The sequence below is a fragment of the Bombyx mandarina genome, chromosome 04 (assembly GCF_030267445.1).
Source record: "Bombyx mandarina strain Sakado chromosome 04, ASM3026744v2".
Lineage (NCBI taxonomy): Eukaryota > Metazoa > Arthropoda > Insecta > Lepidoptera > Bombycidae > Bombyx > Bombyx mandarina.
The window spans coordinates 8,309,869-8,330,175 of record NC_143211.1 but is presented as its reverse complement, the minus strand read 5'-3'; the positions used below and the strand labels follow the sequence as shown (position 1 = coordinate 8,330,175).

The 20,307-nt window shown below is 39.8% G+C and overlaps 1 protein-coding gene and 2 pseudogenes across 1 annotated transcript; all 3 read left to right on the top strand.

Annotated features, from left to right (window-relative positions):
- The first annotated feature begins 4,756 nt into the window (after positions 1 to 4,756).
- On the top strand, positions 4,757 to 7,208 carry RpL35 (ribosomal protein L35). The gene is made up of 3 exons (XM_028185111.2): positions 4,757 to 4,913; positions 5,226 to 5,362; positions 6,957 to 7,208. The coding sequence occupies exons 1-3, from the start codon at positions 4,779 to 4,781 to the stop codon at positions 7,186 to 7,188; spliced, it is 504 nt and encodes a 167-aa protein (XP_028040912.2). The 5' UTR covers positions 4,757 to 4,778; the 3' UTR covers positions 7,189 to 7,208.
- A 2,404-nt stretch (positions 7,209 to 9,612) lies between these two features.
- On the top strand, positions 9,613 to 12,007 carry LOC149503111 (uncharacterized; annotated as a pseudogene).
- A 3,591-nt stretch (positions 12,008 to 15,598) lies between these two features.
- LOC149503110 (uncharacterized) lies at positions 15,599 to 17,704 on the top strand (annotated as a pseudogene).
- Positions 17,705 to 20,307: the final 2,603 nt, after the last annotated feature.

Below are 20,307 nucleotides of genomic sequence, written 5' to 3'. Positions count from 1 at the left end.
ATTCTGTGGACTGACGAATGCCGAGTAGCCTTAAGAACTCCAGACGGACGCCAACGTGTGTGGAGAAGGCATGGGGAGAGGTTTCTGCCAATTACTACCAGGCAAACCGTCAGTTTCCACGGTGGGTCCGTTATGGTTTGGGGAGGTATCTCTTCAGACACATGCACAGAGTTGGTAGTTGTTGAAGGTCGTCTAACAGCAGTGCGATACATTGAAGAGATCCTTCAGAAACATGTTTTACCATTCGTGGGATTCATCGAGAGCGAAGATTTCATCATCATGCAAGATAATACCCGACCTCACACAGCACGTTGCGTTGATGATTACCTGTCGGAGCAGGGCATCAGAAAATCCCATAGAACATGTCTGGGATATGCTTAAAAGGCGAATTCGATCCAGTCCCAACCCTCCAAAGACCATCAGTCAGTTGAAAACCGCTCTGATTGCCGCTAGGAAGAAATACCCCAGGTGGACATTAAAAACATTATCCATAACATGCCTCGTATGCAGGCGGTTATCAGGGCCAGATATGGAAATACCCGTTATTAATTTTAAGTAACGTACTCTAATTTGGTAAAAAAATATATTTTGAAACATAGACCTGCAATTACCTTTTTGTAATTTTCACAAATTTTAACAAGTTTAACTCGCTTTTTGTTTATTAATCACTTGCATTTAAGTTCCAAATAAAGATTTAATTTTTACCACAAAAAAAGAACCTTGTGTCGCGTTTCATTTTGATAATAAACCATATAACGCGCTTGGGTCACATTCCGTGCCGCTGAGTTTATATAGGTCTATGATCATAGATTATACACTTAATATATTCTATGACTAGCGACCCGCCCTCGCTTCGCTTCGGAAACATTAAAACACACATGAAACCAAAAAAAATAAAAAATAAAAAAATAAATAAAAAAAGTAGCCTATGTTCATCAGGGACAATGTCGGCTTCTAATGGAAAAATAATTTTTCAAATCGGTCCAGTAGTTTCGGAGCCTATTCGAAACAAACAAACAAACAAATCTTTCCTCTTTATAATATTAGTATAGATACCAACACACTTTTTGATATCGACGATGATGACGTATTTTTTATACCTATCACAAATTGACAACATTACAAAAAATTTACATAATATACATAAAATAAAAATACTCTTTCTTTATTTTTCAATTCTGAGCTAAAATATGTAATTATTTTAATTTATATTCTTTAATTTGGGAGTAAGTAATTAAAAACTAAAAATGCTGTGGTGACGTCATGTTTACGAACTGAATGAAACTATTCCTTTGGCTTTCCTACATTGCTGATTTTTATACTCTGTGGAGAAAATGTCAAAATATGTCATTAGCATTAGCATTACAAAACTATGGAGGGTAGAGGCTAGAGATAAGGAGAACCGTCTCATATGGGAGAAGGTTGAAAAAGTGTCCCACTTTCAGCACTAAATAACAGTTCAAAAATCCTTCAGAATGGCGCTAGCATAGCCACATTTTTATTTTATTTTTATTGCCGTATAGGCAGACGAGCATATGGCCCACCTGATGGTGAGTGGTTACCTTCGCTCATGGACGTCAGCAATGCCAGGGGCAGAGCCAAGCCGCTGCCTACCGTTTAATACTCTCCACAAACCTCGTTTGAAGAAGGACATGTCATAGCGCTCGGGAAACACCGTGGAGGGGAGCTCATTCCATAGTCGTATGGTACGTGGCAAAAAAGATATCTGGAAACGCACTGTGGATGAACGTAGTGGCTCCAACTAGTATGGATGAACTCTACTCCGATGGCGGGCGGTGCGATGGTAAAAATGAGACGTTGGTATCATCTCGAACAATTCCTCAGACCACTGGAACATATGGTACAGAATACAGAGGGAACCGAAGTCCCTCCGCAGACCCAGAGGTTCCAAGCTATCCGTAAGAATGGCTCCGTAAGAATGATTATCAACAATCCGAACGGCTCTTTTCTGTATGGAGTCAAATGGAAGTAGCTGGTATTTGGGAGCCCCAGCCCAGAGGTGGGAGCAGTACTCCACGCGAGGCCGGACCAGGCGTGAAGTACCGCTTCGCTCTGTTGTGGACTCCCTGCATTTTTGACGCCAACTAGGCTTTGCACTCTAAATGACTCCGAAATTGGACATCGACCCCAAGTATCCCGATACTCTTGGAAGGTTGTAAGGATACTCCTTGAAATTGCGGTGCCATGACAAAGGGGTCTTTCTTCGCAGTGAACGCGCAAACCTGTGTCTTCAACGGGTTGAATTGAACCAAATTCAATTCACCCCACTCGGAGGCTCGCCCCAGAGAGTTCTCCACTTCAGACACAAGTTTTGATCGCCTCTCTTGCACTACGCCCCGTAAGACTCTGATGGCCGATATATCGCGCATCCCCCGTACTGTCATCCGCATAGTAATGCATGCCATCAATAGATAGCATGTCATTGATATACAAGATGAAAAGCGTGGGGGAGAGCACCGAACCTTGTGGAACACCAGCGTTAAGGTCATGGTATTAGAGCTTTCACCGTCTAGAACGACCGTGATGCTCCGCCGATCCAAAAAGCTAGCGATCCACTTGCAGAGCCCCTCGGGGATTCCGTAACCAGTAACCACTTAACACTAGGTGGGCTGTGTGCTCGTCCACCCATCTAAGCAATAAAAAAAAACCGTAAGCCAGTAGCTTCGACAGAAGTGCCCTATGCCAGACCCTGTCGAAGGTCTTTCGTCCTTTTTATTTCTCTATCTTATTCGAATAACTTTCAGCGGCATTTTTTAAATTTACCCGGTTGCTACTGGCTCTGTAAATTTGGCCCCCCCCTTTTTTGATTTTCGGATTTTTTTATTTTTGTTTGTTCGTCTTTTGTTTATTTATAATTAATTAAACAAATGATCACCCTTAAGTTGCCTCCCCTTACTATACATCTTTATTTTTATCGCTCAGATTAATTCACTTTGATTAATTATCGTTTGTTCAACGACTATTGGTGATTGTTCGATCATAAAAATAATTAAATTCCCAATGATTAATTATTTTATATCTAATAAGCAAACCATCACCTTTTTTTTTTTTTTTTTTTTTTTCGGGTAGAGGGCCGAACCTCCTACGAGATCCCCGCGCAAAAGGGGCGCGCGGGGTATGTAAGACTCAACGATCTGCATGGTGTTGTGAGCAGACCGCGGGCCCAAGGATTTTAGGACCCACCCACTAAACGACTCCCCTGCACTCTTACACCCGACGTCCGATCCCCTCCGAGGTCAGAGCCCGGATGAGGTAGGGGGGCTACCGCGGTCAACACTACAACCAGACGGCGCGGCTCACCCCAAGGACGCCCAGCCGACGGAGCCTTCGAGGCGAATCGAAGGCTCTGAAACGTCGGCCGTCTCGGTACGGCAGCCCGTCGGGCCGCCCAGACGGTGCCGCTGGTGTCCCGGAATACCCCGCTGGACCAGAACCAGCCTGCCGGGTCGGGACGCGATACACCGTCGACCGGTCGCTCTATTCACTCTATTATTTTTAGTTATTTGTTCGTCGTTTGTCCGTTAATGTTCGAATGTAAAAATTGTTTGTTCGTCTTTTATTTATTTATAATTAATTAAACAAATGATCACCCTTAAGTTGCCTCTCGTTACTAGACATCTTTATTTTTATCGCGCAAATTAATTCATTTTGATCAATTGTACAAAGGCCTGGTAGTCAAGTGTCATGTTGGCATTGCAAAAGCCATCATGTTTTTTAATTTTTTTATTGCTTATCTGGATGGACGAGCTCATGGCCCACCTAGTGTTAAGGGGTTACTGGAACCAATAAACATCTACAACGTAAATGCCGCCACCTACCTTGAGATATGAATTCTAAGGTCTCAGTCTTTAAAGTACAACGGCTGCCCCCCGTTTACGTACTTACTGCTTCACGGCAAAAATAGGCAGCTTGGTGGTAACTAGCCACGCAGACTCACAAGACGACCTACCACCAGTAATTACGCAAATTATAATTTTGTGTGTTTGATTTTTATTACACGATGTTATTCCATTATGGAAGTCAATCGTGAACATTTCGTATTAGTCCAAGATCCCAGGGCCACCAGACGTCACGTATTTTCTGACGAACGAAATGTGGCCGATTGCGTTACTGCGTAGTGTTAGTATGTACTAAGAACGCATGCCTACCTGCTAGCTTGCTTAGACGGCCAATTTTCAGCTATCAGGTTATCAAGGTACATAAAATGATTTTAGTCTTAGTTAGTATACATACTAACACTACGCATCGGCCACATTTCGTTCGTCAGAAAATACGTGACGTCTGGTGGCCCTGTGATCTTACTCTATATGTATGTACGTATTGCATTAGAAAAATTGGTATCTGCCTACGGGATTCGAACACCGGTATTATTAATTAAATTATTCGATTAAAGACTAGATTTCTCACTGATCTAATATTTTTTATTTCATTTAGGGTTTTGAGAGGATCCAGCCATGTTTTGATATGCACCATTGGGCAGAGGAGGTCCAATAAATAGGTCTAGTAAATAATATTGAATTTAGCGGAAGTTCAAACCATTGAAGCTTCAATAATTACTGAAAACTGCAATCAGTTTATTGAAAAAATTCAACTCTAACATTTTATTATCATATTTTATCCAATAGAAAAAAAAGTTGTGCTGTCCTTTTTATATACAATACCTTATCAGATTTCAACAGACTTTTAATAGTGGGTCTCCTTTACTACGACTTTCACAATGAACTGTGAACTAGGGTTTTTAGTCGAGTCTTGTTTCGATGCTTACACTAGCTAACCCGACTCCAAGACTCTGCGCATCACTACTCAGTTTGTCGTATTCTTCATATATTAAGTGTATAATCTATGGTATTCTTTTTAAAGTTCGTTTCGAAGAGAACGTGACCGTCAAAATGGTGTGTAAATTAAACAATTTTAAATCTAATGCTATTCTATTAATCGAGTGCTTTAAGGGCGAATGAAACTACACGGATGTTACTTATTAATGTTTTTGTGACAATAATGCTTTTATTTTTATGTTTACATTCAAAACACCACATAAATAAGTGTTTAATACGCTATTCAATAAATAATAATATAATTTTCAGCGAATCCAGTTTATTGTTTCCGAGTTTTACTATTAATTTATCACAATTCGAGATACTACGTAGTGAATTAGTATTTCAGTAAGGTTTAACCTAAAAGTGAAACTCAAAATGTTATTGCAGGGCAAAGTGAAGTGTTCAGAATTAAGGACAAAAGATAAAAAGGAGCTATTCAAACAGCTTGAGGAGCTAAAGACAGAGTTAACAAATCTTCGGGTTGCTAAAGTTACTGGTGGAGTTGCTTCCAAACTGTCCAAGATGTAAGTATTCAATACAGTATTTTTTTTTAAATTTGGAATGTTATTTTGATAACAAAAAATAACAACTCCCACACAAAATCCCTATATTTCTTTAAAAAAGGATTTTGCACTTTTAATATTCTAAAAATCCCTAAGCCATTTATAGTTAAAGTTGTAAGGCATTGTAAACCTTTTAAAAACATCAAGAAAATTGATTTGACTTATTCAAATATCAGCAACATATGAAACCATTTCAAAACAGGCCATCCACTGATTAGGTTTTGAAGGGCTCATATGCCAGTTCCTAACTTTCTCTTACTTTTACTACTTTATTTTCTTATGAGAATAAGTGAATGATACATTTTTTAAAGTTATATAGTGAAAATGCAAATACATAATAATTATACTTAAAAAGTTACTGAAGCAAAATAATACAATAAGTAGTGAAACCACAACGTGACCAAGCAGAGATTCATGAAGGGATGTTAAGCCTTTATCGTTGCTAATAGACGTCAGCCTAGCCAGGGGCACCACCAAATCATTGCCTACCATGAGCTCATATACCCATTAAGAAATTAATTAAAAAAAAGTTAATAATGCTGTCAATATAATTGAGGGTGCCAATTTTAATAGAATACTAAGTACAACTTCAGCAGTTGATGATAATGTATACAAAAACATTCAATCATTTTCTAGTTTCCATTTTGCACCCTTGAATTAACTGCTGCTTTATGTACCACAAGTTATGACTCGACAATGCAGTAGTTTTTTTTTCTAGTATGGTTTAAATCATTCTCAATTTTCCCCTTTAATCATTGATTTTGTTATTATACATTGTTCAAAATTGTTTTAAACACTAGAATTTCAAACTAGTTTTAAATGTATTGCATGCACTTGTGTATAAAACAACATTGTGGGTTGGTATATCTTTTACTTTTTTGTTAATAATGTGAGGTGTAATGATGTGGGAATTACTTTTATTTTGTAACTTATTCACCATTTAGCCCTTGGGAATGTGGGAAAATGAAACTATATTGCTGTGGGTATTTGTGTTCTGAAAACTCCACTAATATAAATTCCGACCATTAAACTGAGACTTTACTATATTCCATTTATATCACATTGTTCTTACCATTCTTCATATAATACAATATTTATGTATATATTCTATCTATCTATCTATCTATCTATCTCTTAGGTTTATGGATGTATATATTCATTATAGATTTTTAAACTTGGCATTGGCAATAATGTTGTCACAAGAGACAGATTGTCATTCTGAAGGAAAAAAATATGTATCAGAATGAAAGGTTTACTCTATTATTATATTCCATGTTGCCTTATTCTAGTAAAAAGTGGTCACCACTGTCCATTGACATGGCAATGGCAGAGGAGTGACATAGTTTTAAATAAGAGAGATAACTTCTATTTTTTCTCTTCATTAATAATAATAATAATAATTAATAATAAATTGCAAATATTAACACAAAAGATTTTTTAGAAGTAATCTAACTGTGATTATATAATATAGTAGATTATATATGCATAGTATGATCAAATCTGCCTCTAAACAAAGAAATACAGCATAATATTGTTTTTCATTATTATTTTTCAGCCGTGTTGTAAGAAAAGCTATCGCACGTGTTTACATTGTGTATCACCAGAAGATGAAGGTCAATCTTAGAAACCACTACAAAAACAAGAAATACAAGCCTTTAGATTTAAGAGCCAAGAAGACCCGTGCTATGCGCAAGGCTCTTACTAAACACGAAGCAAAGATCAAGACGAGGAAAGAGATCAGAAAGAAATCTCTCTTCCCACCTAGAGTCTATGCCGTTAAAGCTTGAATAAATAATTAAAAACAAAATAGATATTTTATTATTATATTATATTATATTATTATAATTAAATGAGCAAATAGACATGTGGTTTCACAAAAATGTATATGTAAGAAAGAATGCATCATGTAGTATGACCTGTGGATTTCACATAAACATGAACATGAGATATAGGTACATATTATTATACTTGTATTATGAACAAAAATAAATGACAAACTTTTAATCATACCAAAAAGTTTTGTTTACAAGTCTCCCAACTACAAGAGTTTTATCCACCTTGAAGAAGTGGCTTCAGGCAGGTGTTATCATCGTCAACCCGGGCGGCCTGGTAGGGCCGCCGTACCGGAGATCGGAGACCGACGTCGTTGGTCGTCGACTATCGCCTCGACGACCCGTCGGTCGGGCGTCCTCGGGGTGGCGCCGCGTGTCTGGTTGTAGTGTTGAGCGTGTGAACCACCCTACTCTGACCGGGTTTTGACCCCGGACGGAGATTGAACGTCGGGTGTAAGAGTGCAGGGGAGTCGTTTAGTGGATAGGGCCCTAAAATTCCTTGGGCCCGCGGTCTTCTCCCAACACCTTGCAGATCGTAGGAGCTTCGGCCACCGGCCCAAAAAAAAAAAAAAAACTTGTGTTATCGTCAATCGTAATTCTTGTACCAATACCATAATTATTTAACCTAAAGCTTTATTTAAATTTTATTAAAAATTCAGCCGCGTAAGTCATTCGAATATACATTCAGCAATCTTCAAACCCTAAACTGACCAGAATTAAGAAAAACCACCTCAGCCATTTCGTTACCACTTTTAACAGAATAATATCCAATAAATATAATTTTTTTTTTAAATGTAATTGTAAATTATAAGAAAATACAACTAAAAAAACAGATAATGACACAATTAACAACAATGACTAATCTAATTATCTATCTTTATCTATACCTAGTCAGGTCATAAATTCTGTCACATGTTTAATGTAAAATAATTGAAACAAGTTTATTCATTATGTAACCATTCATATACCAAAATGAACTTAACAAAACATAGATTCTTATGACACTAAAGTTTATTTAAAATGACCTCCGTGATTTTGAATACAGGCCTTCAATCTGCGCGGCCAGTCGTCTATCGCAGCACGAACGAGGTCCATGTCAATATCGGCGGCTGCCTTAATCAAGGATGTCTTGAGTGACTCCAAATTGGGATGAGGCTTTGAGCACGCCTTTTCCTCCAAGTGTTGCCATATCTTGTAATCTAACGGATTCAAATCTGGACTGGAGGAGGGCCAGTCTTCGTGCCGGATGAAGTCGATTTCACGCGCACCAGCCAGTCTTGTGTGCTCTTCGCTCTATGAGCTGGCGCCGAATCTTGTTGGAATACCCAGTGCCTGTTATTGAACATGGTATGAGAAACAGGTTCCACAAGGTTCGTCAGGACTGTATTTTGATACACAACTGCATTCGTATTTACACCTTTCTCACAAAAATGTACCTCTGTTAAGCCCCAATAAGAAACTCCCAACCATACCATGAGCGAGGATGGAAAATGACCTCCTTGGACACGCGGAATACGGTTGCTCGCTTCTTCACTACTGTGTGCGTACACCTTATCATTTTGTTTGTTATAGCTCTCTTCTACGGTAAAAATTTTTTCACCGGAAAAAATAATTTCCCGATATTTTTTTCCCGCGTACCGCTTCAACAAAGCGCGGCATCTCTTCAGTCTCAGGTCCATTAGACGAGCATTCAAACGATGTCCTGTTTTTCTTCGATATGCCCGAAGCCCTAAGTCTTCATTTAACACCCTTTTCACCGTGGTTCTGCTTAACCCCATCTGAAGGGCCAACAGTTTCTGCTTACGTTTGGGATTTCTTTGAATTCGCGCCTTCACAGCTTTTATCACTGCTGGAGTCCTAACAGACCGAGGGCGACCACTTCTTGACCTGTCATCTACACTAGAGTCTTCATTGTATCGTTTGATGGTACTGTTATAACCCTAGTATGAATACTATTTGGCTGACAGCCCTAACCAAGCTGTACAATCAGCATTCCCGAGTTCTCCTGTTCCGTCCGCCCCGCAAACGGACAGTCTGATTCAATCTCTCGACCCGAGCGGTCAAGTCTTCTCCTATCCTATTCTAAATCAGTGCGCGTGACTGTCGTCGGACCTCCATAACTCCGTATTTCATTTTTTTAAATCTACGTAGCGAATCCCGCTATAACATTTTGGTGGCAGCGGTGGGATCCAAAAACACGGGTCCTCGGATCGTCTCCGTCTACTTGAAAAGCTCATCGCCGTATCCTGAAGAAATCAAAAAAAGAAATCACTAAGTCTGTCCAGAACCAGTCCGCGCCATACACCACTGTATCCTGAAAGAAGACTCAACCACTGTATCTTGAAAGAAGACTCAACCACTGTATTCTGAAAGAAAAAGCATCGTATCCCGAAAGAAGAATTCTTCATCATCATCACATTCCGAAAAAATCAAGCATCAACCAGGCCGTTTCCTGTCAACCCGAGCCGAGCCTCAATCGCCTTATCACCGGAATGCTGAGACTTCGAGCTACAATATTCGTCGCCTGCGCAACATTGTTACAGTAAGCCGTTCTTTGTTCCAATATTATAATATAAACAAATCGTATCAAGAATTCGCCGCAGTACTTCCGACAATAATTTCAAAGCAAAATAATCAACCCTTGTTCTTAATCGTTTCAACCAAACCTATTGTTATATTTTCTACATCCTAATTCAAATTCTATTTCTATTTTAAAACTTTAATAAATTTGTTACAATGCCATCGGACTCCAAGGTACCGAAAGAAACTTTGTCTCTTCCTCTCCAAGTTGATCTACCTTCTGAATCAGAAGACGATAGGCCTCTTGACTCATTCGAAAAAGAAAAAATCAAAAAGTCCTCACAAATGCAACTAGACCTAAGCATACTTTTAAAATTCATTAAACCATACGATGGGAGTAAGGAAACTCTTAATTCATTTTTAATAAATTGCAACAATGCCTACGAGCTCGCGAATAAAATTCAAAAACCAATTGTTTTCAAATACATTCTATGTCAATTGCAAGGTCGAGCTGAAATCGCATGCTCCATTAAGGAATTCAATAACTGGGAAGAATTAAAAACATTTCTTAAAACACAATTTAGTGAACGGAAGCATTACTCCTACTTACTAACTGAACTACAGGAAAGTAAGCAACAGACAAACGAAAACATTAGTCAATATGCGCTTAAAGTTGAAACCCTTTTATCCCAACTTCTTACGGAAATCTCGCTCAACACTACAAAGAATAAACCACTTTCTAATGGGACTACACCCGAGAATATCAAACATCATTAGGTGTAAGTCACCCCGTACGCTGAACGAAGCGATTAACTTTGCTATATCCGAAGAGAAAATTCAACAAACTCTGTATAGACGCAACGCGCCCATAGATCACGTACGCCCGCGAAGAATAATATCAAATAATCCTAACATGTCCCGCGAAAACCGTAATCAATACAACAACCCTCAAACTCCGCGTTACAACCCACAAAATACCAATTCCAATTTAGTGTGTCGTTATTGCAAAAATCCGGGTCACACTGTCGAAAACTGTAGAAAGAGAGAGTATAATAACAAATTCAAAAACCAGTCCATTCCTGGTCCTTCCACTTCCTACCAAGCACCTAATCAATTTAGGAAGGTTAATCTCATTACCGAACAAAACGGATATGACACGGTAGACTATAACGAAATTCCAAAACAAGAAAATTTAAACGCATAATGGACTCCCGCCGGTGTCACGAGAGTCCAGCATCAAGACACTCTCTCGTGCCAAATCAAAACGACACCAATCATTCAAAAACAATCTCACTGTATCAAAAGAAACTCGCTGTATCCTCTGTACCCGATTCGCCGAATCAAAACAAAATCGCTGTATCCTCTGTATCCGATTCGCCGAATCAATATAAACTCACTGTATCCTCTGTATCCGATTCAATTAATAAAAAATCCACTGTATCTACTAAACCTAAACAATTGAATTCAAAACAAAACACTGAATCCATTCTACAAACATACAACATTACTACTAATCCTGCTAAACAACACTTACCATTCATCGAAACAAAAACGACTCTATCCTCTGTTCCGTTCAAGCTACTCATAGACAGTGGCGCATCAATCAGTCTCATAAAGGCAACGTCTATTCAAAAAATGCCAAAAATCACAAAAGAAGTAATCGCGTTCAACGGTTTAGGGTCATCAGAGAATGTAATACACTCCCTAGGCCACATCCTAATCAACATCCTATCAGCCCAACACCGGTTCCATTTAATCCCAGACCTAGACTTCCCTTATGACGGAATAATAGTCAACGACTTCCTCTCCGCATTCAATTCCCAAATCAATTACTCTAAAGAAATACTCACCCTTGGCGACCTAAGCTTCAAACTCCAATTTCATGAACCAACCCTCATTATACCTGCTAGATCCGAAGTCGTCGTAGAATGTTCCATTTCCAATCCAGAACTAAAAGAAGGCCTCATCCTAGATCAAAATATCTCTGACGATCTCTTAGTAGCTAACTGTCTCGTAAAAACAAAGGCAAACAATAGAGCCAACATCACTGTAGTCAATATCTCCGAATTCGATATAACTTTAAGAAACAATTTGAAATTAAGACTCGATCCTATTGACACTATCCCAAATCATCACCCTACTAAATCCAACATTATAAATAATACTAATTCCAACGAAACAAATTCAATCCAGAGAACAAAACAAGTATTAAGCATGCTACGTACATCTCATTTAAATAACGAAGAAACCTCTGCTCTTTTAGAACTTTGAAAAACTAGAAAAACTAACATATACTAATGCTATTCAACACGATATTAAAACCACATCAGAAGTTTCAATTCACACAAAAACTTATAGATTCCTCGAGATCCATAAAAAGGAAGTAGACAAACAGATTAATGACATGCTAGAGCAAGGCATAATAGAACCTTCAATATCCCCTTGGTCCTCACCTATTTGGGTTGTACCAAAGAAACTCGATGCATCAGGCCAACAAAAGTGGCGTATAGTTATAGACTATAGAAAACTGAATGACATAACTATTGGAGATACCTATCCCATTCCCCAAATCACAGAAATCCTAGACCAATTAGGAAAAAGCACATACTTCTCCACTTTAGACTTAGCCTCCGGATTCCATCAAATTCTCGTAAATCAACCTGAAAAAACAGCCTTCAGCGTCCCTCAAGGTCATTTCCAATTTGCCCGCATGAGCTTCGGACTCAAAAACGCCCCTTCTACCTTCCAACGTCTAATGAACACGGCTCTATCCGGTTTACAAGGTCTACGCTGTTTCGTATATTTAGATGACATCGTCTGCTATTCCTCTGACTTAAAAACTCAAATTCTAAACCTCGCTGAGATCTTTCAGAGACTCAGAAACTTCAATCTCAAACTACAACCTGACAAGTGCGAATTCCTACGACGAGAAGTCGCTTACTTGGGACACATAATCTCCACTGACGGAGTCAAACCTAACCCAGATAAAATAAAAGCAGTCGTTGAATTCCCTACGCCTTCTAATCCCAAAGACATTAAGTCCTTTCTTGGTCTCGTTTCCTACTATCGCCGGTTCATCCCCGACTTTTCAAAAATTGCCAAACTCCTTACCTCTTTACTAAAGAAAGAAACACCATTCAATTGGGAGAACCAACAACAGATATCATTCGATCTCCTAAAACAAAAACTCAATACAGCCCCTGTGCTCGCCTATCCCGATTTCTCCCAACCTTTCCTTCTAACCTGTGACGCATCAAATCATGCCGTCGGATCCGTACTATCTCAAGGACCTGTCGGAAAAGACAGACCCATCGCGTTCGCCTCTCGAACACTTAACCGAAGCGAAGTCCATTACAGCACCACGGAAAAAGAATTACTAGCAATATTGTTCGGATGCAAAACCTTTAGGCCATACCTCTATGGCAGAAAATTCCAAATCATTACTGACCATAGACCACTAAAGTGGCTATTTAACCACAAAGACCCAAGCAGTAAAATGCAACGCTGGCGTCTTAAACTCGAAGAGTTCGACTACGAAATCATTTACCGCAAAGGCAAACTTAATTCAGCAGCCGACGCTCTCTCCCGTTATCCCGTGAATCCAATAATTCCCTCCGAATCCATTGACGAAACTCTGAATCCAGAACCTCTGTCTCCTGCCGAAAATCATGACAACTTACCATTCAGTCCTATCACGCTAGAGGACCTTACCGTGAATCTTCCTGCTACTTCCGACTTTACTTTTTTTTTTTTTTTTTTTACTTTTTTTTACTTTCCGACCAAGACAGTAACGAACTACCCTGTATCGACCTACTAGAACAAGACAATGACATGCTACTTCAATCTAAATCCGCTGAATCCTCTGAATCTGCTAATCCTACCTATCCTACTAACTCTAATGACATTCCAAATCCCATTGATCATGAACCGTTGCCCACTACAGCAACCCCACTGACTCCACAAAGCCCAAACTCGAACCCCGACAACATCCTAGAAGACGACTATTCCAAATTCTTAAAAGAGATTAACAAGTATACGACATTCAACACTAAAGTTATTGACCAAAACCAGAACCTCTTAAAAACTCATTGCCAGACGATACTAGTCCCGACCTCAATAGACATGGATGAATCCAACCCCTACGTTACTGAAATAATGGAAACCCTTTCCAATCCCGACGAAACACTATACCGTGAAAAACAATTGTACTCCTTCGAAGAGGTCCCTTTCGGCAACAAAGTAACATACCTCATGTTCGTCAAAGTACACCACTTCGACGATTGTTCCTATCCCGAAATATTTCAAACTCTCAAAACGACTAGAAATCATTTAATAACACTGAATCCTCCTATAACTGAAATTGCTATCCCAGACTTCAAAAACCCTTTTGAGTCACACTCATTCGCCAAGATCTACAATATCCTATTATATATATTCCACAACACGAACATAATCGTTAACATATATCATAACAGCATCATATATCCCTCGCTTAGTGAAATTAAGAAAATACTAAAAGAAAACCACGATATTCCTATAGCTGGCCATTTAGGCGGTAACCGAATGTTAAGCAGAATAAAAGAAAAATACTATTGGAAGGGAATAAAATCCGATGTCGAAAATTATATCAAAAATTGTACCCTATGTCAAGAAAACAAAGCCCTTAGAAGGTGCAATCGAGCACCGATGCAGATCACTACTACTTCCACTAGCCCTTTTCAAAGAGTCTCACTCGATATCGTCGGACCCTTACCCGAATCAGGAACAGCGAAACTCAAATATGTCATGACACTCCAAGACGACCTTACTAAATATTCAGCAGCTTACCCATTGCGTAGTGTATCAGCTGAAGAAACTACAGACTGTTTGATCCACTTCATATCCCTTTTCGGAATACCTAATACTATCTTCACCGACCGAGGCACTAACTTCACTTCAGACCTTTTCAAAAGCACTTGTTCCTTCCTGAAAATAAAAAACCTTTGGTCGACGCCATACCATCCCCAATCCCAAGGAGCTTTAGAGAGAAGCCATTCCACACTCAAAGAGTACCTAAAATCATTTGTGAACGACAATCAAGATGACTGGCCCCGATATGTTTACACAGCAATGCTAAGCTATAATACGGCCATTCACTCCACTACCAACTTCTCCCCATACGAATTATTATTCGGCCACAAGGCATTTATTCCTGACTCCATTTATAAACAAGACCTTACTACTTACCCTGACTACGTCAGAATGCTCCAACATCGTCTCAAACAATCTTGGGCCAAAGCAGCCGAAAACATCGACAAATCCAAAGACAGATCAAAATCCTACTATGATAACAAAACTCGTCCTATAAAATATAAGGTTGGAGACTTCGTTTATCTAAAAAACCATTTAAGACTTCGAAAAGCCCTCTCGCCAATATGGAAAGGTCCATATAAAGTGATTCAAGGTCACAACAACAACAATGTCACTCTATTAATAAACAGAAGACATGTGAGGCACCATTTTGACGAAATAAAACTGGCAAGTGCCACTCCTAGCAATTAGTTCAAAAAAAAAAATTATAATTTACATTATTTTTACTATTTACATTACTCATGTTTACTATATTAGTCGTAAGCTATATCTACTCAATTTTAATTAATTTAGTTAACTAGTTACATTTTTATCATCTCTTACTAACTCGTACGACTTTTACTATGTCATACTATTTCCTACTAATCCCTTAATTAATTAAGCACCGCTGCGTCGTTACTAAAACATAAATTAATCTCTAAATCTATAAACACAAATCGTCCACTTCCAGAGCATCAAGTTGCACAACTCCGCAAATCGTTACTCAGATCTCTTCCAGTCCAGGTATATATTTCCATCACGTCGGAAAAACAAAACTAGCAAATGGTCACTTAAATGTACTAATTCCTGTAGACATATCCCGAATTAAACCCTATGTCGAAAACGTATTTCAAACACTTGAAACAGTAAAAACCCTCTGCAGGCAAATCACACAAACTGACAATTCAGAATGCCAAAGTATGATCCACCCCTTACAAACTCGTTACTTAGACCTTTTGAAAGAATATTCTTCTATATCACATCTAATGAATAATAGAGCAAAGCGCGCTTCGATAAGCGGCATCGGCATAGCAATGAAATCAATTTTCGGTACCCTGGACGAAGATGATGCTTTGAAATATGAAAACGCCATAAATGATATCCAAAACGAACAAAAGAGGCTAGCTTCATTAACTAAGGAACAAATTCTTGTAACCAAATCAACTATACAAACGTTCAATGAAACTTTCAATGTCATAAAAGAAAATGAAGAAAAACTCAACGTGGCTATCGAAAAGCTTTCCACTCAATTGAGAAACTTATCGCGAACATCTAGTAATATATTAATCAGTTCCCAATTCAATATCGTATTTAGCAATCTAGAAACTGCCCTCTTATGTTTGTCCTTCCAATTGGAAGATATTACAAATTCCATTCTTTTTAGTAAATTAAACATTATACACCCATCTATTCTAACACCGTCTCAATTACACCAAGAACTTGTCGAGAATCACCGACACTTACCTAGCGACTTAGAATTAGCCACGAGTCTCGATTTAAAACACATACATACTTTAATGAAAATTTCTAATGTTATAAGTTATTTCTTTAATGATAAGATCATGTTCGTTTTACAAATCCCGTTGGTAGAACTTCAAGAATTCAATGTATACCTCTGTATCCCATTACCTGTACCTCATAACGCTACAAACATAGACTCCTTCAGCACCGTAATTCCGAATGAGAAGTACCTAGCTATAAGTAAGGACAAAACCCGATATAGTAATTTAAGATCCCTAAGCCAATGTAAATCAATCAATTATGTATACTACATTTGCAACATTGTAAAAATTCTCTCTACAAACGCCAATCCATCCTGTGAAAGCGAATTAGTTTCTAAAGCCATTACCACCTTGCCAACTCTATGTAAAACTAAATTTATCCACGGAATCATAGATGTATGGGAACACTCAATAACAACAAATGGATATTTGTTCAATCCAAACCAAGTAAACTGTCAATCGATTGTAAGAACCTAGAGATAAGAGACTATATTATATCAGGCACGGGAATCGTAACTATCCCGATAACATGTAAAGGTTTCTGCAAAGATACCCGACTATTTCCCAATTCTAATGTCCTTAATATAAGTCATCCTACTATTAAGTTAGATTTTAACATATTAAATGATTCATGTTGTAACTTTGCTAAATTCAAAGAAGCCGAGAATAACGTGCCCCACATTAAACTAAACCAACTTGACCTTAACTTACTTAACCATCTATTAGAAAACAATTCAAATTTAATTCCAGAACTAGATAAGATAATTGAACACCCTAATCATTTTACAAAATATGGCGCACATTATTCCTCCTTTGTGTTATTTCTAATTCTAATCATAATTATTGTATCTTTATGTAAACTGTATTGCTATTATAAAATAAATAAGCCCAACGACGCTCACGATCGCACAGAGATCCCAATGATCATCGTAAACAATCCAGAACAACCCATTCCAAATCCAGGAGCACAAAATACTCCATTACCCAAGACTCGCCGTAACCTCTAGAACCACGGCATCCTCGCCTTCTCTTCATCAACCCCTATAATAATGGCATCCCCTACCAAATCTACTAAATCCTCTTCCAGGCTCACTGCATCATTTCCAAATCAATAAACTTAGAGGATCAAGCCCCTAAGTTTATTTTCCCATGGGGGGAGGTGTTATAACCCTAGTATGAATACTATTTGGCTGACAGCCCTAACCAAGCTGTACAATCAGCATTCCCGAGTTCTCCTGTTCCGTCCGCCCCGCAAACGGACAGTCTGATTCAATCTCTCGACCCGAGCGGTCAAGTCTTCTCCTATCCTATTCTAAATCAGTGCGCGTGACTGTCGTCGGACCTCCATAACTCCGTATTTCATTTTTTTAAATCTACGTAGCGAATCCCGCTATAACAGTACGATAAACGAATCTTTTGGTTATATTGAAATTTTTCAGTATGTTAAAAATTTGAATTGGCGCGTAACCGCAACGATGCAACGCAATAACTGCAACACGGTCTTCTTTAAGGGTCCACTCCATATTTAAAAATGAGTAAAATTCTAAAAGTATACATTTTTATTTTCATGAATAATTCGAATTCAATAAACTTTTTTGTGGCCAGCATTCTAAAAGAAAAGTTTTTACTGTGTGACAATACTTATGACCTGACTAGGTATATATAAAAATGAATTGCTGTTCGTTAGTCTCGAAAAACTCGAGAACGGCAGGACCGATTTGGCAAATTTTGGTCTTGAATTATTTGTGAAAGTCCAGAGAAGGTTTAAAACGGTAAAACGGAAAAAGTCCAGAGGAGGTTTACGGATAAGACGTCCGGTGCATTGAAGTCGTGGCCTAGCGGATAAGACGTCCGGTGCATTCGTGTTGAGCGATGCACCGGTGTTTGAATCTCAGGCGGGTACCAATTTTTCTAATGAAATACGTACTCAACAAATGTTCACGATCGATTTCCACGGTGAAGGAATAACGTCGTGTAATAAAAATGAAACCCGCAAATTTATAATTTGCGTAATTACTGGTGGCGCATTTACGTTGTGGATGTCTATGGGCTCCAGTAACCACATAACACCAGGTGGGCTGTGAGCTCGTCCAACAATGTAATCTATAAAAAAAAATATGCTAGGAATTAAATATAAATAATAATTTGGTTTTCTCTTTGATGTGGGAAGACCGCGGCTATTCTCTTCGGTCCGGTCCGCACAAGAGTCGTCCCGGGACAGCTCACTCTCCGTGGCGCTAATGTCGAGTTTAGATCCAGCGTCCGGTACTTGGGGGTCGATATCGACCGGAGTTTGAGGATGACCGCCCACGCCATGTCGGCGTTGGCGGCCGCTCGCTATGCGAGATTCCTCCTCCGGCCGGTGTTGGCCTCCAGGTTGCCGGTCAGGACTAAGCTCGGCATTTATAAGACGTATGTCCGTTCCCGTATCACGTACGCAGCTGCGGCCTGGTATCACCTCATCCCGCAGGTCATGCGGGTGAAATTACAGGCCCAGCAGAATCTGGCTCTTCGCACGATAGTCGGAGCAGGGCGTTACGTCAGTAATGCCGTAATCGCCCGGGATCTGGATGTGGAGTCGCTCGAGGAGTTCATCCGGAGGCTAGCTCGTAATCTTTACGAGCGGGCTGACGGTGGACCCCACGAGCATCTCCACAATTTAGCTCCCTTGCACGCTAGACCACCTGATGGTCTGGCGCTACCAAGGGAGCTACTGGAACCCCCTTCTATGGTAAGATAGTCGGCTTAACCGGAGTGATATGGGAGTGCTCATAATGAGTGCCCCCATGGGACTGAGCTGTCCACACTCGTCATTTCCCCCCACATCGTTGAGGTGCCCCCTTATGGGGACCCATTTCCCACCCCCCTTGGGTGGACCACTCCCCCTTATGGGGAGTGACTATACGTCGGTCCCTCCCCGCGACGGTCTTCCCCTTTTGGGGAGATCTTAGCGGGTGAGCGCCAAACTAGTGCCGCGGCCCCCCCTCTGAGTTGTAGAGATGGGGCCGGTGGCGGGCCCCTCGTCTGCTGTCTGTTGCCCTGGTTTCCTGTATATAGTAGTATAGTTAGTTGTAGTTAGTTTAGTTAGAATTAGTTAGATTGTAAGAGAAAAAAAAAAATTAAAAAAAATCGAAGCCAAGACCAGCAGCCGGCGCCGGGGTGCCACCTCCGCGGGCATCAATCCGTCGCTTAAGATCAAGCTCATCGTATCATGTATATGTATATATTTTTGTCGATGTGGAGTGCGCCGAACGCGCATACGAACCCTCTTCCCATTCCCCCCTGCATCAACTCACCCCTGCCCTATGTGGCAGAGAGCTTCTGCCCGGGCAGTGGGGTTTGCCCCGAGGCCCGTTCCGTGCCCCCGAAAGGGGGTACGACGACCCTTCTTCTCTCTCTATGATGTGTCCCCCGTCGGACGGAATTTTTCTTTCTCGGAAAAAACTTTAGTCTTTAGTTTTTTTTAAGGTCCTTAAAAAAGCTTTTAGCAGATGGACCCCAGGGGGCCCAAAGTTTCTGCCCCAAACGGAACAAAAATGAAATATTTAGAGAGATTTTCATATTTGCGCCGTTTGAGGCCTTCAGCCGTTGAAGCAGCGCTGCCAGCGTTAGAATTAGTCGCAGGAAGATGTGTCGGATATTATATTTAAGATAGGTAGGCACCCCAAGTACCGGTCGTCGTTTTAGTCAAACCCGTCGCTTGCGACGAAGGACTCGCCGAGTAAATTAACCCACAGACACAACCCAATGAGTTTCGCGCCGGATCTTGATCTGACTCACATGTAGACAGCAAATTATTGTTCGGAAACCACCGAAATAGCGCTAGTGTAGGAAGTGGAAATGGTATGATTAGCAGTTTTAAGCAAAGTGGGGTATGCTGGATTGTGGTGACGACTTATGTTCCGACACTGCGAGCACTGATCAGTGCTCTTGGAGAGAAACT